At 40.1% G+C, this 23,599-nt stretch overlaps 1 protein-coding gene across 4 annotated transcripts in view; it reads right to left on the bottom strand.

Annotated features, from left to right (window-relative positions):
- Positions 1–23,599, bottom strand: part of LOC140481940 (protein FAM117B-like) — a 223,704-nt gene that overhangs the window by 119,291 nt on the left and 80,814 nt on the right. For 3 of the 4 annotated variants that reach the window (XM_072578674.1, XM_072578675.1, XM_072578676.1), the window contains exons 3-4: positions 19,515–19,607; positions 10,087–10,200 (exon numbers count right to left, since the gene is read on the bottom strand). The exons of the other annotated variant lie outside the window; for it this stretch is intronic. In XM_072578674.1, coding sequence (XP_072434775.1) covers positions 10,087–10,200; positions 19,515–19,607 — 207 coding nt within the window. The remainder of the gene's footprint in view (positions 1–10,086; positions 10,201–19,514; positions 19,608–23,599) is intronic. 4 annotated transcript variants of the gene reach the window in all.

Genomic DNA, 23,599 nt, shown 5'->3' with positions numbered 1-23,599 from the left:
AGCACAAGGCCAGCCTAATTCTATGAGAAGGGCTCCTGAAGAAGGGCTCATGCCAGAAACGTTGATTCTCCTGCTCCTTGGATGCTGCCTGACCTGCTGTGCTTTTCCAGCAACACATTTTCAGCCTAATTCTATGTTCAGGTCATCCACTATTGGTGCCCTCATCATTGCTGCCCATTTTTCCTATGCTTTTGGTTTAATGCCAATTGCAACATTCCTCAAATTTCAGGTCAAGATTGTCAGTATCACTTCCAACAGCAAGTTACACTCCTTCATCAGACTCATTAAATCATTCAACTTAATCAGCAACTTAAATCATTCATTCTTAAGTTTAACATTGTCAACGTAGGTAGGAAACTGATTTTTATAAATGCAAATTATGTCAACTGACAAATAAAACACTAATCCAATGCCCACGCTTTGCACCAAATGCCTCATTTTTCATATTGGTTGCGGCATGAGCATTTATTTTGATCATCAGCATTAACTTACAATTCTTAAAATTAACTGTTCCCTAGTTGAGCCAAATATGTTGTTTTGAAGAATCACGGAATTGTTGCAGTACAAAAGATGCAATCCTTGATGGGTGAGCCAGCTCTTCAAAGCAATTTGAGAAGACCTCCTCTGATCTTCTCCCCATTGCTTTGCAAATAAAAGTTTAATTTGCTCTTGAATGCCTTGATTGAACCTGCTTCCAATACACTCTCAAACAATGAATTCCAAATCTAAATCACTTGTTGTTCTTAAAAAAACACACATGTTGCCAATTTGCCAGTCAACTTAAATCTGTAACTCATGGTCTCAAACCTCAACCAAGAACAACAGTCTAGACCTCATTTATTCTACCTTACTCATGATTTTGTGCTCCTCTATGAAAATCTCTCCTAACCTTCTCTTCACGAAGAACAAGAGCCTCAACATTTGCAATCCATCTGGTTAACAGAAGTTGCTTCTCTTCGGAAATATTCTCATGAATCTCTTTTGTATTCACTCTAATGCCTTCCACCCATCCTGAAGCATGGTACCGAGAACTGGATATAATACTTCAACTGAAGCCAAATTAGTATTCTATATAAATTGAGCATATCTTCATTATTTTTATACAGTATGTCCTTACTTACAAAGGCCAGGATGCTATATGCATTATTAACTGGTCTCTCAAATCTTTCTTCCTACTCTGGCTGGGTAACTATCATCTGGATGGGTATATGAAAGGAAGGATTTAGAGGGATATGGACCAGGTGTTGGCAAATGGGACTAGATTAATTTAGGATATCTGGTTGACATGAACGAGTTGGACCAAAGTATCTGTTTCCATGCTGTACATCTCTATGATTTCCCATGATGTAAACACATGTAAACCCTGGATCCTTTGGTCCTCACCATCCTGCAAAAATGCATTCCTCACTTTACGTTGTGTATACGCTCTTTCTACCAAAACCAGACTGCACTTGGCTGCATTGAATTGCATCTGCCACTTGTCCACTCATTGTGTCATGAATTCTTTGTAAATATAGAAATTTGCTATGTGCATTTTAGTTCCATTGGAACAGAACGAATATATTCTGGATTAGTGGTGCTGGAAGAGCACAGCAGTTCAGGCAGCATCCAAGTAGCTTCAAAATCGACGTTTCGGGCAAAAGATGAAGGGCTTTTGCCCGAAACATCGATTTCGAAGCTACTTGGGTGCTGCCTGAACTGCTGTGCTCTTCCAGCACCACTAATCCAGAATCTGGTTTCCAGCATCTGCTGTCATTGTTTTTACAGAACGAATATAGCCTATTCTCTGCATGAACCATTACATAATGGTTTGTGGTTTTTATTTATATATAAGCTGGCAAAGCAAGCTTTGACAATTCATAACCAGAAAGCTTTTTAAAATCACAGCTCCTGCATTCTTAAACTCTTTGCGTAACTGCTTTTCTTCAGTAGCTACATTTATTGGGATGCATTAATAAAGCCCACGATATCCAGTTGCCATAACTTCGCACCAACTATGAAGTATGCAATCTGGGTGCATGATTAGGAAATAAAACCCACTCTGCAATGTACCACATTTCATTCCTGCCAGCATTAATTTTCCAATCACTCATCTCAAAGCTGAATTTAAATAAGGAAGAAAATTGAAACACAACTGGGCATAAGCCGCTCTCATGCACCGCCTATTCAACAGCAACACAGTTTCATGGCAGAATTGTGGCAATAGTTATTCACACTTTATGTTACATTGTTGATTGACAGTGATCAAGTCTTACCCCGCTGAGCATAAAACAAAAGGACATAATTACATGACCAAACCACAACATATCGAATAATGCTGACACATATTTGAATGATTCTGATTAAAATCCCAAAAAGAGTTTACAAATAAAGAAGTAAACTGTTCAAAAACCCAAGATGAATATTGAGAAATTTAAAAAGTCTTTGCTATGCTACATGAATAAAACACAGCAAGTTGAGAGATAACTTGCCCATCAGAATTATGCACAGGATCCAAAGTTGAATTCACATATGTAAAGATAATGTAGACAACAAGCAAATGAAACAACCAGGAAAAAAAAAATTGATATTTATACACTTAAGATCTGTTTTATAAAAAGGCACTATCATAACATATCACATTGCCATATCACAACATCCACTACCCAATAAATTGAATTTGGGGTCTCCTGACTCCACTATCATGATTCAAAACTGCTAGACAATGCGCAACCAGCAGTTACCTAATTTAGGGATCTGCAGAACATACTGAGGAGAATGTAAGTCAAGAGTGCAAGCTGTCCAATTGATGAAATTTGATTATTTGTTGTATGCTCACTTTTGAAAGATATCTTCATAGGTCGCATAAAAACAGAATCAACATGATCCAATTTGCTGCTGTAACTGAAAGATCAACAAGTCATACAGACAGTCATTATGTCACAAAACATGGTCATTCAGCTCATTTAGTCCATGGCTTTCTGGAGAGTAACCAGTCAGTCGATCTGGTCACTATGTTCAATCAAATAATCTTGCAAGTTTATTCTCAAGTTGCTACACAATTTCCTTGAGAAATTGGTGTTCGACTGTGTGGAATTTACACATCCTCCCAGTGTCTGCATGGCTTTCCTCCGGGTGCTCTGGTTTTCTCCCACAATCCAAAGATGTGCAGGTCAGGTGAATTGGCCATGCTAATTTGCCCATAGTGTTCAGGATGTGTAGGTTAAGTGCATTAGTCAGGGGTAAATATCAGGTAGGGGAATGGGCCCAGGCGGATTATCCTTCGAGAGGTTGGTGTGGGCTTGTTGGACCAAAGGGCCTGTTTCCATACTGTCTGGATTCTATTCTATGACGGTTCTATGATTTAGTGTTTCCGGATTATGAACTGGAAATGACAAAAACGGACACCTCTTCAAAAAGGAGATTAAATAACAATGAGTTTTTTTTTTAAAACTTTGGGTAGCGGCACGGTGGCTCAGTGATTAGTACTGCTGCCTCACAGCACCAGGGTCCCAGGTTCAATTCCAGCCTTGGGTGACTGTCTGTGTGGAGTTTGCACATTCTCCCCGTGGGTTTCCGCCAGATGCTCCGGTTTTCTCCTACAGTCCAAAGATGTGCAGGTCAGGTGAATTGGCCATGCTAAATTGCCCATAGTGTTAGATGCTTTAGTCAGAAGGAAATGGGTCTGGGTGGGTTTCTCTTTGGAGGGTCGGTGTGGACTCGTTGGGCTGAAGGGCATGTTTCCACACTGTAGGTAATCTAATCTAATCTAAACCAGTTAACGTAACTGGCACGTACAAAACAATGTTATTTTTGGGACAATGTCCCCAGATAAAGCAGTACCACATGCATCTTCAGGACATCTCTGCCCAGAGGCAGTCTTTTCATTGGCTTTCCAACTTGCAGCTCTTATGCATTCAACAGAATGAAGCTCAGCAAAAGGCTATCTGATTTATCAGAATGCAGTTTAAAACAGATTCACAGGGGAGTGAATTTGACAGAGAAGCAAGGAAACAAGTTGGTTGCATCAATCGTTTTCTCTTCTCTCTCCCTGTAAAGACAGTACATCTGAAACACTGAAAGAATTAAAACCCAAGGAAAAAGATCGATCTCGGGTCCAGTCAACGAGTAAAGATTGACCATTATTCGGTAGTTTACTTTGAGAGCATTATGGCAGAATTAAGGATTGGAAGACTAGCTGATGAAGAACTGTGTTTCTCTCTGATTATTTTCTTTCTCATCCACTCAATGTTTTTCTGGTGTCCTCTCACCTTAAAAATACACTCCCTAGTTTTGAACTCTCCCACTTTCGCAAAAAGATCTTGGCTATTTTACCACATAACTTGCATATGTGGTAAAATTTAAAATTAACAATCTGAGGGCAGTCAATGCAGACTCGATGGACCGAATTGCCTCTATTCACACTGTAAGGATTCTATGATTGTTGGATCATCTGTGATCCTACTGATTGGTGGAGCAGGCTAATGGGGTCAAATAGCTTACCCCTGCTCTTATTTCTTATGGTTTTATGGATAACCCAACCTGTCCCTAATGGAACCCACACCAACTCTTACTGTCTGCTTACTACTGATATCGTGCTAGACATTTAAGTTCTTTTTAATGATTACCATTCTATTCTCCTTCTCCAGTCTTATTTTACACTTCAGATTATTTGCCCTGGATCTTGAGAAAACCTCACCTCACATGCATCAATTTACCTTTTGGCTTGCTTCCTATTTCTTTGGGTTGTGATGTATAGCCTGCATCTGAAATGTGAACTCTTTAAAAAGAGCTCCCAATCTGCTGATAAAGGTTTGCTGGTCAGAGTCATACAGAGTCATACAGCATGGAAACAGACCTTTCTGTCCAACGTGTTCATGCGACCAAATTTCCCAAAATAAACTATTCCCATTTGCCTGCATTTGGCCCATATCCTTCTAAACCCTTCCTATTATGTACCTATCCAAATGTCTTTTTAGCCTTGTAACTGTACCCGCATCTACCACTTGCTCTGGCAGTTCATTCTACTTACAAACCACTGTGTGTAAAAGAGTTGCCTCTCAGGTCCCTTTCAAATCTTTCTCCTCTCACCTTAAAAATACACCCCCTAGTTTTGAACTCTCCTACTTTCACAAAATGGCTATTCATCTTATCAATGCCCCCCATGATTTATACACCTCTAAGATCATCCCTCAAACTCCTACTCTCCAGTGGAAAAAGACTAAGCCTCTCCTTATAACTTCAAACCCTCCAATCCCAATAACATCCTTGTAAATCTTACCTGAACCCTTTCCAATTTGGTAATATCATTCCTAAAGGAGGGCTGACCAGAACTGTACATTGTACTCCAGAACAGGCCTCATCAACATCCTGTATAACCTCAATTTGACGTCCACAACTCCTACACTCAATGGTGTGAGTAATGATGGCAAGCGGGCGAGACACCTGCCTAACCAACTGTCTTCCGGTGGTGCAACTTTCAACAAACTATCGGTCTCCTCGGTATCTGTTCAACAATACTACCCAAGGCCCTACCGTTAAATGTATAATTCTGTCCTTGTTCATTTTACCAAAATGCAAGACCTCTCAATTATCCAAATTAAACTCCACTTGCCACTACTCTGCCCGTTGGCCCAATTGATTAATTTGTCATAAATAATCTCCTTCACTGCCTATTATACCACCAATTTTGGTGTCATCTGCCAACTTACTAACCAGACCTTCTAATTTCTCCTAACCAAATCATTTATATAAATGACAAAAAGAAAATCAGTGGACCTAGCACTAATGTCTGCCTAGCTCCAGGCCTCCAGTCCAAAAACAACCCTCCAGAATTGGTTTAGCTCAGTTGGCTAGATTGTTGGTTTACAGAGCAGTGTGATGCCAACAGCGTGGGTTCAACACCCATCACTGGTTTGAGGTTACCATGAAGAACTCTCCTTCTCAACTTCCCTCGCCCAAGATCTGGTGGCCCTCAGGTTAAATCACCACCAGTCGCTTCTCTCTAATAAGACAGCAGCTCCTATGGTCTGACAAGGCTATGGCAACACAAACACCACCACTCTTACCATCAAGCCAATTTTATTTCCATTGGCAAGCTGTCCCCGAATCCCATATGATTTAACTTACCTACCATGCACAACCTCGTCAAAGGCTTCCTTGCTCCGTTTCACCCTGGCTAGATCCTCTCTCATTCCACTGAAGTTACCCTTCTTCCAATTAATTCTACTTGAGATTGTTCTTAGCTCTTCTGTATTAGTAATCTAAATCTTATGACCATTCTTATCCAAGAGATGCCCCCACAAAGGTTTTGGCCCACTGCATTCTCCAGCATCAAATACAGCAATGTCTCCTTCATCCTAGCAGCAGAGAGACAGCACATCACGCAAAAGCTCAATGAACATTGACAGACAAGTGAGTATGTCTCTAATAATCGGATATTGTTCAATGATTGCTCTTCCCTCCTGTACAGTCCGTTGTATATTAGTGCAAGTTTGACATAGGATATTATAACTACAACTGAACTTGCAATATTGTGAAACCGTTAAAATCATCTATCCTATGAACGTGAAGGCGTATTGCACAAATGCACAAGTGGCACTAAATTCAACTCTTAGCAGATTACAAGAAAAGTGCAGACTGGACATATTAAAGCATTATCATTTAAGTTTGCAGGAAATCGTTATGTAAAAAAGAATAAAAATGTCATCCATTCCCAGGGCCAACTGCTCACAATGAGATAACCATCAGCTGCTAGCCATAAGGCTGAAGAGGCAGCAGATATCAGAAACTTCCTGCAAAAATCAATCAGAGGCTTACTTGGGACAAACTTGTACCTAGTTCTCAATAAACATCTCACAGACATGGAAAAATTAGAAAGGAAAAAGTAGACCTCTTCCCAGCATATGGAAAATCCCAGGAATGCACTCTCGATTTAAATTGATTATTCGAGATAATGAGTTTTATAGCAACAACACCCTGCATACTCAGTTTCTTTATATTAAGAAAACATCCAAAGTGTTGCACAAGTGCATAATCAGACAAAAATTGACTCTGAGTGTAAGGAGATATTCAAATGCATGACAAAGTACTTGGTCAAAGACATACTTGAATAAAGGTTTTAAAGAAACATAGAAGATGTGAAGGTGAAGATGATGGTGAGTCATAGAGCCTGTTTCTATGGTGTATGACTCTATGAGAAAGAATGAGAATATAGAGAGCTCTAGGAAAGAAATTTCAGAGTTTAGGCACTAATATCATGGCCAGCAATGGCATGTACAAGAGAACACAATTGAGGGAACACTTCTTGGTGACTTATGAGCTTAGAGAGATGCAAGGTATCCCCAAGGCAATGGAATGATTTGAACACAAACTCGATAGGAATGCAGATCAGCATATGGTGAACAAAATTTGCTGCAACTTAGATAATCAACAGAAAAGTTGATAATATACAAAATGGTAGATTGGGAGTTTAAGAATGGTAGTTGGGAGATCACCAAGAACAACACGGGAAGAATCATGACAGCATGCGTGAAAGTTTCATCAACAAGTTGAGACAGGATCAAAAGACAGCAATGTTGTGCAGACTGGAAATGGTAATCTTTTTGAAGCCATGATGATGAGGTGCTAGTGTTGGACTGGGTGGACAAAATTAATGTGATTTTTAATCTTTTTGAAGAGGACGATGTGGGATTGGACATGCAACTCAGGGTTAGGTAGGATGGCAGACTGATTCAACCTCAGATGAAATCTGTGGAATTTAAGTCTCTGCCTTCAACTCCTGCCAATTACTTGGATAATCATAATTTGCAATTGGAGGAATTAAGGCCCACTGAGGACTTAATACTGGACAATTGCCTGTCAACAAAGAGGCAAGTGGAAAGACCCAGAGAGATGGTGGTGAAGTTGATTCTCATTCTTCAAGTGGAATCCATTAAGGGCATGTTCATTCTAAAGGGGAGCAGAGGACAGAACCTTAGGGAAATTGGTGGGCTCAACTAACTTGAAAGTGAGGTGAAAACTGTACCACAGTCATTCAGAAGAGATGCCATTTGTGACCTCAATTAGAGTGTCTCAGTGCTGTGACAGAGATGAAAATCAGATTGGAGGATTTCCAAAATGAAGTTGTAGATAAGATGAACATTTTAAAAAATGAAATGACAACATATTCAAAGGAATTGGGGACCAAAAGGGACATTTGAGATAAATGGATCTTCACAGATTAATTGAAGGAATTAGTTAAAGGTTAATGCTGAAAAATCATGAGGTTTAGCTATTTACATTTCTGCACTAATAATTAGACACCCAATGACTTCATTTATTTTGAAGCAGCTGAACCATAAAAATACATGATTGGTACAGTGCTTTAAAATACCCCCAAATACTTTATAATGGACTACCTCTGAAATTATTATATATACAATACAGGAGTCATGATTCTCTAGCAATGAAATAAAATGATCAATGCAGGAATTGGTTGAAGGAATGCTGACAAGGATAGCATATCTCCCTCTTTCTTGAAAATTCAAGTGACTAATTGGAATACACATGCCATCACCTGAAAATCTCACCTGAAATCAACCTCTGGAACAATGCAGCGCACTGTGTATTTCAAGGGACACCAACCTTGTTCAGAACACAAACCATGATAGAAGCTTGAACCCCAAACCTCATGACCATGAGGCAAGTGAGCTATCATATGGTTAAAACGGACAAATGCTTGGGGATAGATCATAATATTCTTGCGCAATCTGATCTCAGTTCAATTAGCTGATCACCACATTCAAATTTCCAGAGCGAATTAAAATCCCATTCATTAATTATTTCATTGTCGAAGCATACTTAAAGCTGCAAATAAGTATAGAATAGTTGGAAACAGTTCGACTCTTTAAGAGAAACCTACTAGAAAGAAATTCTATTTTGTCCAAAACAAAATCAGTTGCTATATTTGAGATAATGAAGTCACACATGGTTACATCAATTACCACTTTAAGAGACATGTCTTATCCAAACTAGAGAGAAGAAAATCCCAAGGATCCTTCAAGGAAGCACATTACTTTTGTCTTCAGTCAATTTTATTCAAATTTTATCAGTTTCTTTCAATAGTTAGGCAGGTCTTGTAGTCCAGTAGGTTGCAGCCCTTTCTCTTAGCCAGAAGCTTTGGGCTCACAATTCACTCCAGGACTCCAACAGCATTCTTGACACAGCACAGTGGTGCCCCTCAAGCAACAGCTTCAGGTGAGTGAAATGTTCCGGGAAAACAATTAGCTATGGATAACAACCAGAAGTCTGTTTTCTCTGCCTAATTCCACTTCCCCCTCCCTTTCATTGCCCTCATCAACCCTTCCTTCGAGCCACTAACTGGATTCATTCCTCTCATCGACCAACCAGGTCGTACCCTCTACCTATGTTCACCTATCCTCACCTCATCACCCTGAATCCGCCCCATCCCCTTTACCTGCAGCTCCCCTTACACCCACACCCAGTTCTGAAGAAGGATTACACCCGAAACGTTGATTTGTTCACCTCCTGGTGCTACCTGGCTTGCTGTGTTCTTCCAGCCTCCTGCCTGTCTCCTTTGGATTCCAGCATCTGTAGTTTTTTTTGGTCTCTAATGCACCTTGAGATTCAAAGTCTTGTATGCTTAGACTGGAGTATTTGACTGTTTCCATCTTTGCACTTTTAGCCAACGTTACACCAGAATAAAATTTTATGCTTACTGTGACCCAACAGGTTCATTTTAATTCATACCTGACAATGTTTTGAAGCAGTTTGAGAATATTTTGTTGCAAATATTGACAGCCAGGTTAGGAGAGAAGGTTGAGGAATAAAGAAAGTGGAAGAGGGGGAGAAAGGGGGAGGGATGATGAGGAATTTAAAAACAGGCAATGATGGCAAAAGAACTCAGTAGGTCTAGTAGCGTCGTGCTGAGGGAATTGAAGTAAACATGGAGTCCAATGTGACTTTTCTTTGGATTCCTATTCAATACTTAATTCTTACAAATATTTAGTAAGCTTTCTCCAAGTCTCCTCATTTTTGTTCTATCTTTACCTAAAGTACAACTATTTGCGGGGGGTCACAAATAACCTGGTGTCCGAGAGATCTTACCTGTGATTGGATAATTGCTGCATGGTTGCCATGGAAAGGAGATTGTCTCTCTTTTTCTCTGTGGTGTCGACTGCTCTGTTTGCTCCGTTGAAGCTGTTGACGCAATTTGGCGATCTGGAAATGAAAATGTTAATGAGATTAGATGAGAGTTTTATAATGCTTAAGGTTTAAACTGGGGAGTAAACTCTTTGAAACACATTCACTGAGCTCTGCCTTATTAAAAATTAGTGTCTTCAAGTACTTGGCTGGCCCCTGCACTGAGATCATGGAAATGCTGTTGATAGACAATAATCAAGCAGGATTGAATGATGGAGAAATATGCTGTGTTTTGCTGTATTAATTTTAGGGGTAAACAAGCAATTAAACACTTATTTTACGAGATTAAATAAATCGAAAGTAATCAATTACAGGCCTGGTAACAAATGAAAAATAGGCTTGATAACTTGTCTCAAATTTTAGGATTCTAGAATAAAATCTGCTCAAATTTGCCCGACGCACTGTGTCATGATCAGTCCATTGGTATTTCCCCTGCTGCACCTGATTGAATTCTTCATATACAAGCCTAGTGACACTGATAGTTGCTTTTGACTGTGGAGGCTTCACAATTGGGCGGCATGGTAGCTCAGTGGTTAGCACTGCTGCCTCACAGCACCAGGGTCCCATGCTCGATCCCAGCCTCGGGCGACTGTCTGTGTGGAGTTTGCACATTCTGCGTGTCTGCGTGGGTTTCCTCTCACAGTCCAAAGATATGCAGGTCAGGCGAATTGGCCATGCTAAATTGCCCATAGTGTTAGGTGCTTTAGTCAAAGGGAAATGTGTCTTGGTGGGTTACTCTTCAGAGGGTCGGTGAGGGCTTGTTGGGCTGAAGGGCCTGTTTACACACTGGAGGGAATCTAATCTAATCTCATCAAACAGACCTTAGCTTGCACACATTGCACTCGAGCTTTTTGTACAGTGCTTCGGGCACTGACCAGAAATCGCCACCTCACACTGATTTTGCTTCCCCCATCCAATCTGACTAGTTTAATCATGACGTGGAGGTGCCGGTGTTGGACTGGGGTGGAGAAAGTTTGAAAATTATACGACACCAGTTTATAGTCTAACAGATTTACTTGGAAGTATAAATTTGACTGCTGCTCCTTCGTCAGGTAGCTAGTGGGACAGGATCATGGGACAGAATTTATAGTAAAAGATCAAACTATCATACAACTGATGAGATATATTAGACAAACCTGGATGGCTGTTAGGTCTTTAATCACTTAGAATGGAGATGGAGGGTTTGAGTGATTAGTATATAAATCCAGAATTTCCTTCAATTCACAAGACAAAGCTTTTTCACTGTGTCTTGGTACATGTGACAATAAATTCAATTCAATTCGAGTCACTACCCTGAATAACTTAGGGAGTGGACAGGAAAGTTAAGGCCACAGTCTGATCAGTTATGACCTCTCAGAACAGGATAGTAGGCTTGAAGGGCTGAATAACTTACTTATTCTCCTATTTGGATCTTGGGGTTGGATTTTGGAACAGAAGGATACATGGACATTGGTTTAGTACTGTGAAGGCCTTTTTTTTAAGATGGTCAGAAAGTCATTTAAAACAGAAAGAATGTAATTATTGAGGGCCTGGGTTTTCTTTTAATTCATTCATGGAATGAGGGCATTGCTTACTAGGATAGTATTTATTGCTCATTCCTAATTGCCCAGAGGGCAGCTGAGAGTCCAGCACATTGTTATGGGTCTAGAGTCACATGTAGACCAGACAAGGATAGAAATTTCCTTCCCTAAATGACATCAGTAAAGCAGATGGGTGTCTCCTCTTATAACTGACAATGGATTCATGATCATCATTAGACTCTAATTCTAGCTGTTAATTTAATTTAAGTTCTATCGTCTGTTGTGGCAGGATTTGAACAGAGTCTCTGAAGCATTACCTGGATCTCTGGATTAACAGTCTAGTGATAATATCATTAGGCCAGCAACAGTCCAAAATCAGATGGAGTTAGACGATTGTATTAGTAGATAAATGGATAATGATTTATGACAAGAAGAATTAACACATGACAGGTTGTTTAGTGTTGACTTCAGAACAGAGGATTCATAGCTTAGTTCATAAGGTAGAATGATTTCTCCTAAAGGTGTTCAAGTCGATCAAGAGAACTAGTCACTTTGTTAAAATTGATTTCTTTTCTGCTGAGTTTGAGACAGGTCAGTTTGCAGAGAATTCTCCATGTTGTGAGAATTGAGAAGGATTAGGCCATCAGTATTGAGAAAAGTTCATGCTGGTGGGTTCAGAAATGTAAAACTGCCTCCACAGTTCAAGACAAGAAATTGGCAAAGCATCAGTTAAGTCAAAGTTTAAACAGCACAGATCAGAACAATATTTCTCTGTGATTGAGTCTCTAAAATGGATAGTGCTTGGAAACAGATTAAACTTGCATTGAGACTGTTCTAATGGTCTCCTACCAATACATAGCTTTGTTTTCTCCTCTTTATTGTAATAAATGTCGCTGTTTAAACGTATTTGAAGCCTCAAGAGGTGCTGCTTGATAGCACTTCTATCACTTCACTGATTATCAATAATAGACTGTTGGGCAGATAATTGGCCAGGTTGGATTTCTCCTGCTTTGTCTGTCCAGTGATTTGGAGATGCCGGTGTTGGACTGGGGTGTACAAAGTTAAAAGTCACACAACACCAGGTAAGCAATTCCACAGACTGACTAATGTCCTGCGAGACAAAATTCCTCCTTACTCTGATTATGTCCTCTGGTTCATGACTTTCCAGCAATCACACATAATCTCTCTGCATCTTATTCTGAGGTTATGTTCTCTGGTCCTAGACACCCGCAAGGGAAACAACCTTTCCTCATCTACCCTGTCAAGTCCCCTAAAAATCTTGAAAGGTTCAATCAGGTTGCCTCTCATATCTTTTATGTTCCAACAAGTACACTGGCAGCTATCCAACCATGTGGAAAACTGCTCAAGTATGCCCTGTACAGACAAAGTTAAAAATCACACAACACCAGGTTATAGTCCAACAGGTTTAATTGGAAGCACACTAGCTTTCGGAGCGATGCTCCTTCATCAGGTGATTGTGGAGGGCTCGATTGTAACACAGAATTTATAGCAAAAATTTGCAGTGTGATGTAACTGAAATTATACATTGAAACATTGATTGTCTGTTAAGCCTTTCATCTGTTAGAATACAGTGATAGTTTCACTTCTTTCATGTGTAAATCACAAAACCCTTTTTTTTTTAAAAAGTTGCATTCTCGGGTTAGCTGTTAACAATGGTGATAGCGGGTGTCGAGGACCAGAGAACATAACCTCAGAATAAGGGGGTCACACATTTAAAACAGAGGGGAGGAGGTATTTCTTCTTTCACAGGATACGGAATCTGTGTAATTCTTCACTGTGGGGGGCAGTTGAAGCTGGGTCATTAACCATATTCAAGACCGAGATAGATTTCTAATCAGTAAGAGAATCAAAAGTTGAGATAAGCAAGAGAGTGGATTTGAAGATAAGACCAACCATGATCTCATGGGATGGCTGAGCAGACTCAGTAGCTGAATGGTCAAGTTCTGCTCCTACATCACATGGTCTTATGGCAATAGGGAAGACAAATGGAAGATTGGCCTTTACTTCAAAAGAGAATGAGTGTATGAAAGTAGTGAGATCTTGTCAGAACACACCTGGAATATTGAGAGCAATTTTGGTCTCCTTACCGAAGGAAAGATATACTAACATCGGAAGTACTCCAGAGAAGATTCACGAGGATGATCCTGGGTATGGCAAAATTTTGTGAGGAAAGATTGAGTAGGTTGGGCTTGTACCCATTGGAGTTTAGAAGAATGAGAGGAGACCTTACTAAAGCTTAAGATTCTGAGAGGGGTCTTGACAGATAAGATGAAGAGAGATTATTTGTGATTGCTGGAAAGTCATGAACCAGAGGACATAATCAGAGTAAGGAGGAATTTTGTCTCGCAGGACAGTAGTCAGTCTGTGGAATTGCTTACCACAGAGGACTGTCAAAATGAGACATTAAGTATATTCAAAGCTGACACAGACAGGCCTTTAAACAGGAAGGGAACCAAGGGCTATTTGAAGGCAGAAAAGTGGAATTGCTTTTTGTGGCATGATCAGATCGGCAATGATCTAACCGAAATGGCAAGAGTGGACCCAATAGATTGAATTGCCTAATTCTACTCCTCTGTCTTGTGGTCTCATAGTTGAGGCCTAGAACATAAAAGCAGGATGCATATGCTTCAGTGGTATAATATACTTTGAAGGCACCTGGAGTATTCTGCACAGCTCTAGCTATCAAATCACAGGTTGGAGGTGATTGCACCACAAATGGTACATGAGAGAGTTAGAAATGCTGTAAAGTTTGGAGATTTTGTTTAGCTATGAGTAAAGCCTGAATAAGCTGAAGTTCTTTTCTTTGGAATACAGAAAGAAGAGGGGAGGTTTAAGTGCAGTATATAAAATCAGAAGAAGCCCAAATACAGCAGTTGATAAAGTTATGTGTTTGCAAATAGGTCAGTGTTTGGGGACAGAGAGGTAAAGCAATTAGCAGAATTATAGAGGTGTGAGTAACAATTTCTATTAACAGATGGCAACAGGGATGTAGAATTCACTGCTTGATAGTCTAAGGGGAGGTAAAAACCCTCTTCACATTTAAAAAAACAAATTTGTTCATGCACTTGCAATATAGTGTCATGTAGAGATGCAGCTGATCGGATACAGTGGACCACAAGGCCTCCTGTGCCATAAACCACTTGATGTTTCTGCGTAAAAAGGGCAATGGTAATAAATGGTTGCTTGTGAAGGCACAGGCAACATTACTTCAGAGAACAAGGACAATGAAAGGGACACAAATTACATTTTATTGACCAAAAACAAACCAGCTCAAGTAAAATAAACAAAAAAAAGCTGTGTTAATTAATACATCATAGTGAACAGTTTTAGGAATGTGAAATCACATTTGGCAAACAAAGCAACCCAGATTTAATGCTTTAGAGTTTTAAGAAACTAACTAGCAGAGTAGATAAGAGAGAACCTTTGGATGTAGTACATACACATTTGATAAAGCTCACAGATTGTTGCACAAACTATGGGGTCTTGGGGTAGGGGATAATATATTACAATGGATAAAGGACAGGAATAAGATTAGCGAGCTGTCAGGATCAGTCCTAAAATCTTGATTATTTTCAATCTATGCTAAAAACTTGAATACATTATGCTCAGTCCATTCATCTAAGTTAGCTAAAGTTACAAAGCTAGTGGAGAATTAAAGTATGAAGCTGTCAAATAAAGTAAGCAGATTAAGTAGGTGGAAAAGGTGGTGGTGGATGGTGTAGAATGCATCCCTTTGGCTGGAATTTTTTTAAAAATAATGAGAAATTATGGCTGAAAAGCATGGCACACAGGGGCAATCTTTGAAGCCTCAAAAAACTGTCTCAGAAAAAAGGCTCAACTTGTGTGGTACTATATCTTCAAGTACCACCAGTGTGGGTTAGAATAGTCGCCATCATGAAATTTGGACAGAAAACAAGTAAGCTATACTAAATTAATGTGGCACAGTTTACTGAATGAAAAAATTATGGAAAGTTATTTCTAATTGCATTCAAAAGCATTTTAAGACTGTCAAATTCACTATCTGCAGCATTCAATACAGAGCTCATTTAGCTCATTCTGAATTACTAAAAGTAAGGCACCATAATACTTATGCTCTGGATCAGATATTGCTTTGAAAATCATCCCTCCATAACAAGTTACTTTTCTGTTCATCAACTGAATTTGTTAATCCACAATTTTGAATGCTCTGATAACACTTTTGCATATGAATACTACCCAATGATTTGAAAATGAAACCACACAAAATGTGCATATTTGCCCTCTGTGAGAGTTATTTCCCCACCAATGATCCACATATATTCGATTTTGCACAAACAATTCATAAATGGCTTTTTGAGACAGACAGCTAAGGTTGAACTCTGGACATTAGTTCTCCTAGAATAACTATGATGGAGTGTTCCCCACTTGCCTGGATGACTACAGCTCCAAGAACACTTACGCTTGACACCATACAAGGGAAAATAGCCTGCTTGGTTGTAAATGTGGTGCAGAACATCCATTTCCTCCACCACCAGTGCCAAGTAACTGCATTTTGTACCATCTATAAGCTGCACTGCAGAAATTCACCCAAAATCCTTACGCAGCACCATCCCAACCCATGATTATTCATAGCCACCTCTTGATTTGTCAGTTTTGAGATCTGCTCACCATCACACTATTAAACTGCATTCTTTGTGTGGACAATCAAGCATTAAATCCACATATTTTCCATCCACAACTTCACTCATTCCACCCTCAACTATCCAATTACTCGACACTAGGTTCTACCAACAGATGAATTTGAAAATGAATTTGAAAACGCGAGCTTTTGGAGCTTTGTTCCTTTTTCAGGCCTGGTATCAGAGCTCCAAAAGCTCACATTTTCATATAAACCTGTTGGACTATAACTGGTGTCAGGTAGCCTTTGACCTTATCCAAGCAGTCCAACACCGGCACATCCACAACATACCTTATTACTGTCATGCACAAAAGCTCATAGAAAGAATTTGGTGTTTGGCATGGTGTTTGAAAGTTACCACAGGCTTTAATTTTGTTCCATCAGCAATACAAGCTCATATCACCATGAATCTATTCCTTTCATGTCCTATCTTTTTCACTAAACTGTTTTGTGAACCTTTCCACTCCACAGTCGGGCTGCCAGGGTTGAGTACTCATATCTTTGCAACTGTCTGATGAACTACTGAAAGCTGGGAATTTTGGCATCAAAGTCTCTTGATAGTCTCTAAGCAATCTTTATAATCTGTTGCAAAACTGTTTCATAGCACAACTACTTCAACGAACAGCTTATCTGAAATCTTTGTTTTGGCTCACTTGAGTCCAACAAAGAATAAGTGACAAAGTAACCTTCGCATCTGTTTTCGAGGACTATTTCAATATATGCTTCTCAAGATTAGACTAATGACTGATTCCTGTTCCTAATGGTGCATTTACGTTTTTTAATTTATGGGACATGATTCATTGGGGCAGCATTTATTGCCATATCCTAATTGCCCTTGAGGCAGTGGTAAGCTCCCTTTACGAACCACTGCAGTCCATGCACAATGATGTTAGGGAGGAAATTCCAGGATTTTGTCCCAACATCATCGAAAAACAGCAATGTATTTCCAACTTAGGATGGTGAGTGGCTTGAAGGCGAACTACAAAGTGGTGGCATTCCTATGTATCTGCTGCCCTTGTCCTTCTAGATGGAAGACATGGGTTGGGATGGTGCTGCGAAAGGATTTTGGGTGAATTTCTGCAGTGCAGCTTATAGATGGTACAAAATGCTATTACTTGACACTGGTGGTGGAGGAAATGGATGTTCTGCACCACATTTACAACCAAGCAGGCTATTTTCCCTTGTATGGTGTCAAGCGTAAGTGTTCTTGGAGCTGTAGTCATCTAGGCAAGTGGGGAACACTCCATCATAGTTCTTCTTGACTTCTGTCTTGTAGATGGGCAGTCTTTGGGGAATCAGGGATAAGTTACTTGCGGCAATATTCCTAGCCTCTAGCCTGCTGTTACAGTCACTGTATTTATATGTATTATATGTATTTATAGTCGAGTTGAGTGTCTGGCAAACAATAAGCCCCAGGATGTTGACAGTGAGGAATTCTGTGATAGTAATGTCAGGTGAGGGCATTACTAAAGGGTAATAGTTATGTTATCTTTTACTAGAGAAAGTCAGTGCCTGGTATTTGTGAGATCTGAATGATACTTGCCACCCATTAGCCCACACCTAGATATTGTCCAGGTCTTGTTATATTTGGACATAGGCTAATTCAGTATCTGAAAAGTCATAAATGGTGCTACAGTGTTATCATCAGTGAATATCCCCGCTTCTGATCTTCATATGGAGGGGAAGTGGTCATTAATGAATCAGCTGAAGATGATTGGGTCCAGAACACTACAATGATAACTCCTGCAGAGATGACATGAAACTTAGATGACTAACCTCCAAGATCAACATCTTCCTATGTACCAGATACGAATCCAACCAGCAGTGAATTTTCCTGATTCATTGACATGAGTTTTGCTAGGGCTCCTTGAAAGCACACTGTCAAATGTGACTTCGATGTCAAGGGCACTCTTGCCTCACCTCTGGAAATCATCTTTTTTGTCCAGATTTGAACCATTCTGTAACAACAATCAGAATCCCTACAGCATGTAAGCAGGCCATTCAGCCCATCAAGTCCACACCAACACTCGAAACAGCATCCTATCCAGACTTGCTCCCGAACGTATCCCTGCAACCTGCATTGCCCATGGCTAATCCAACTGGCCTACATCCCTGTACACTATGGGCACACAGCATGGCTAATCCACCTAACCTTCACATCTTTGGACTGTGGGAGGAAACTGGAACACCCAGAGAAAACTCATGCAGACACTGGGAGAATGTACAAACTGCAAACAGAGTTGGAATCGAACCTAGGTCCCTGGTGCTAACCACTGAGCCACCTTTCCTCCCCATAAGGTTAGGAACTGAGCAGAATCCAAAATAAGCATCACTGAACAGTTCAATGTTAAACAAGTGCTACTTGATCGGACTGATAAGACCTTCCAGCACTTTACTGATTATCAAAACTGGATTGATGGGGTAATAAAATTGGTCAGATTGGATTTGTCCTACTGTGTGTAGAGGACATATCTTGGCAACTATACTAGAACAGCTTGACTAGGGACGTGGTAAGTTTTGGTCCATAAGTGTGCATTTGGTCATGGTCATATTCTAGGTTGATTCCTCCTTCTATTCTTATAACAGTGTATGCAACTGTTTTGTGACACAACCCATATTGTCTCTGATCCCTATGCTAGTCTACTGCTTATTTAAATCAATGAGTGTGGAGATCAGGTGGGAAAATGAAGGTCCATGATCTTACTTAAAGGCAAAGCTCACTTGAGGGTCCAACCCCTGCTCCTATTTGCTGCATTCTGATATTGATTTGTTGGGTAAAATGAAAGAACTACAGGTGAAGATCTGAAACAAAACAAATAATTGCTAGAAAAACTCAGCAAGTCTAGCAGCATCTGTGAGGAGAAAGCAGAGTTAACACTTGGAATCCAGTGATCCTTTTCCAGAACATCAAGCTGAAGACTCCACTCTTTCCACAGATGCTACCTGTCCTTGCTGAGTTTCTCTGCAATTTGTCCCTCTATTAGTTAAGTTACCAGTATCAACCAAGTTCAATGCACAGCCCTGACAAATGTTGCTGAATGCAGTTTTAAAAGTACAAAGTTCAAGGTTGAGTTTCAAAATGCATTAAGAAACTCCTTTTGCCTTGAATGCTCAAAAAATAATGGATTTCTGACCTCTTTCAACTGGTCATTGCTTCCCCAGGATGCTGAGCGTTTGTGGGATCCCTTCTTCTTTTCAGAGCTCTCTTCTGCCCAGGCACTTGGAGTCTATCAGAAAAAAACAATATGCTGGTTTTAAAACAACCTCATTATTCTGACTGCATTTTAAGCTTTTGAAAGATTGCTTGGTTAACAAAGGTAATGCAAGCATAACAAATAATACGAAAGCAATATACTGGAGAGGCTGGAAGTCTGACAATTGGCCTAATTGATTGGCATGACCTCTACTTATCATAGACCAAATGCAAGCTCTAAGAACTTCTCTGACCTCCCCAACATGGACCATGAATCCATTCCCTTCCTAATAATCCCCAACTACCTCCTCCCCAAAATTCAAATGGGATGATCTTGTCCAGCCCATTGAACTTATTGCTTCCCATCTTGACAACTTCTCTTCCTCTTCTCTTCCTACTTACATTAATCTTCTGAGACCTACATAAAGGACTCTTGCTTCCAGTGAGCTCACCTTCACAGAAGACACAAGTCCCCCACACCCTAATCCCCTGAAAGGCAGTCCGAGAGGTCCTCCTTCAGTCAAGACCCTGAATGTGTCCAGAGGCCCACCTTTAGTTCTGTTTTACCCATCACTCCCATTGGCATATTAACTATAAAATATTTTGTCAATTAATCTTTCCTTTGTTCTACCCCATTTCTTCCACTTCTGTTCTTCTTTGCTGCATTCACTTGAGTAAAACCTATCACATTTCTATCTTTCTTTAGGTTTGGAGGGCCATTGTGGTGAAATATTTATATCTTATTTCCATGAACATTGCCTGATCTTCTGAATATTTCCATCATAACCACTGTTATCCCACGTAGAACCACAATCCTTTCTGACTTCTTAGAATGTCTCAATCACAGTCATTTGAATTTACTTAGTATTAGGAAACATGCCTTTCATGCAATCTTATCATTGCTTTGCAATTTACAGCATAAGCAAGTCAGTCAGCCTGACAGGGTAGTGCCACTGTTTATGCTCCACAGGAGCTTTCACCTTTCTTTACCTCACCCAATATATCCTTCTATCATGCTGTCCCTCACATACTTATTGAGCTTCCTGTAAAATGTACCTATGATCATCTTAATAGGAATTACAAACAAAAATCATTTAAAAAACATATTCCATTTACAGACCCATTGCAGAATTACAGTAGCAGCTACAAAGTCTTGTGCATCACAATTATCAAATCTCCTTCTAAGCAAGTTTTGAAATAAACTGTTATAATTGCAGTCACTCAACACTGCCAATCTGTTAGGAAATACTGTTGATAATGTGTTGATTAGACAGGACAGAGTGGATGTGGAAAGAATATTAAAAATAGGGATCGCCCATTTAAGGCTCAAAAATGAGGAGAATTTTCTGTGTGGAGAATCTTTGGAATATTCTTCCTCAAAAGGGTAGTCACAAGGCAGTCTTTGAACATCTTTGAGGCAAAGGTAGATAGATTTTTGATTAGCAAGATGAAAGATGACTGGGGATAGGTGGAATAGGTGCCACAAAGCAGTTAGATCAGCATCAATCTTGGGAATAGCTCAGTAGGTAAAAGGTCCCACTCCTACTCCTAAATCATATATATCTAAGTAGAAACAACACATGAATCATGTGCTCAATGTATTTCTGACTTCTGCTCAAGAACCAGGTTCATAATCACTTCTTGTCAGTCATAAAATATCAGTGGTGACAGCAGCATATCTTAGCATCACAAGCATACTTTTATTTCCCCTGCATCTGCACTCTGATGTTCAACTGTTTGAAAAATAACTTTCAAAATTGGAACTTCTCAGATTAGGAATATGAAATTAAAGCACTTTCATACTTTTTAAAACTTCCAATGTCAAAATTTCTCAACTACTGCTAGAATAACAAACAAAATTATAGACATGTACTAACAGGCCATACTGCTGAAGCAACCACTGTCAGCACTGACCCTGCAAGATCGTATTCTACATTTCCTTAACTACCTTCATTCTTTACTTGATGCTTCCTCACTCACTAAGACGTTTCCAGTTTAACTGGATCTACGCACTGAAATGTAAAAGTTTCCAGAAAATAAATTTTACAACTTTGTACCACACAGCATTACTTTTAATGAGCATACATGAGCCAAAAAATGTCTAGAGCCAGATTATATTTTATCACAACATTTTAACTATCTCCATTTATAATAATGAGTAGAAACATATAGGATTATTTCAAAGAAGTTTAAAATGTATAACAAGTTGGCGTGCTCTACATTACAGAGGGAAGAGAAAGTGGATGCAAATTGGATTAAGGTTCATGTTAAGTAACAAACTTCAAATATTTCAATACTGCTATAACAAAAACACACGAGGAAAACAAAGCCAATATTTCATATCAAAGGCCTTTTATTAGGCTTATGAGTTTGAGATATAATAGCTTTTTATAAATGTACGTACAAAGGCAGGCAAAGGAACAGGGAGGGAAGATCTGTGAAAGAGTGAAAGGCAAACAGGAAAGTGGGCATTAAGAGATTAAATGACCAAATGGATGAAATAAAAGTCATTGCTCAAGAAACTCAGGATCTTGACCAGATGGGCCAATGGGCTGAGAAGTGGGAGATGGAGTTTAATTCAGATAAATGTGAGGTGCTGCATTTTGGGAAAGCAAATCTTAGCAGGACTTATACACTTAATGGTAAGGGCCTCAGGAGTGTTGGTGAACAAAGAGACCTTGGAGTGCAGGTTCATAGCTCCTTGAAAGTGGAATCGCAGGTAGATAGGATAGTGAGGAAGGTGTTTTGGAATGCTTTCCTTTATTGGTCAGAGTATTGAGTACAGGAGTTGAGAGGTCATGTTGCGGCTGTACAGGATATTGGTTAGGCCACTGTTGGAATATTGTGTGCAATTCTGGTCTCCTTCCTATCGGAAAGATGTTGTGAAACTTGAAAGGGTTCAGAAAAGATTTAAGGATGTTGCCAGGTTTGGAGGACCTGAGCTACAGGGAGAGGCTGAACAGGCTAGGGCTGTTTTCCCTGGAGCGTCGGAGGCTGAGGGGTGACCTTAGAACATAGAACATAGAAGAATACAGCGCAGTACAGGCCCTTCGGCCCTCGATGTTGCACCGATCAAAGCCCATCTAACCTACACTAACCCACTATCCTCCATATACCTATCCAATGCCCGCTTAAATACCCATAAAGAGGGAGAGTCCACCACTGCTACTGGCAGGGCATTCCATGAACTTACGACTCGCTGAGTGAAGAACCTACCCCTAACATCAGTCCTATATCTACCCCCGCTTAATTTAAAGCTATGCCCCCTTGTAATAGCTGACTCCATACGTGGAAAAAGGTTCTCACTGTCAACCCTATCTAACCCCCTAATCATCTTGTACACCTCTATCAAGTCACCCCTAAACCTTCTTTTCTCCAATGAAAACAACCCCAAGTGCCTCAGCCTTTCCTCATAGGATCTTCCTACCATACCAGGCAACATCCTGGTAAACTTCCTCTGCACCCGTTCCAGTGCCTCCACATCCTTCCTATAGTATGGCGACCAAAACTGCACACAATATTCCAGATGCGGCCGCACCAGAGTCTTATACAACTGCAGCATGACCTCAGGACTCCGGAACTCAATTCCTCTACCAATAAAAGCCAGTACGCCATATGCCTTCTTCACTGCACTATTTACCTGGTGGCAACTTTCAGAGATCTGTGTACATGGACACCAAGATCCCTCTGCTCTTCCACACTACCAAGTATCCGACCATTAGCCCAGTACCCCATCTTTTTGTTACTCTTACCAAAGTGAATCACATCACACTTAGCTACATTGAACTCCATTTGCCACCTTTCTGCCCAGCTCTGCAGCTTCTCTATATCCCGCTGTAACCTACCACATCCTTCCTCACTGTCTACAACTCCTCCGACTTTCGTATCATCCGCAAACTTGCTCACCCAACCTTCTAACCCTTCCTCCAGGTCATTTATAAAAATGACAAACAGCAATGGTCCCAAAACAGATCCTTGCGGAACACCGCTAGTGACGGCACTCCAAGATGAACCTTTGCCATCAAC

Source organism: Chiloscyllium punctatum, chromosome 10 (genome assembly GCF_047496795.1).
Source record: "Chiloscyllium punctatum isolate Juve2018m chromosome 10, sChiPun1.3, whole genome shotgun sequence".
NCBI classification, from domain to species: domain Eukaryota; kingdom Metazoa; phylum Chordata; class Chondrichthyes; order Orectolobiformes; family Hemiscylliidae; genus Chiloscyllium; species Chiloscyllium punctatum.
This window is presented reverse-complemented; position numbering and strand designations above follow the sequence as displayed.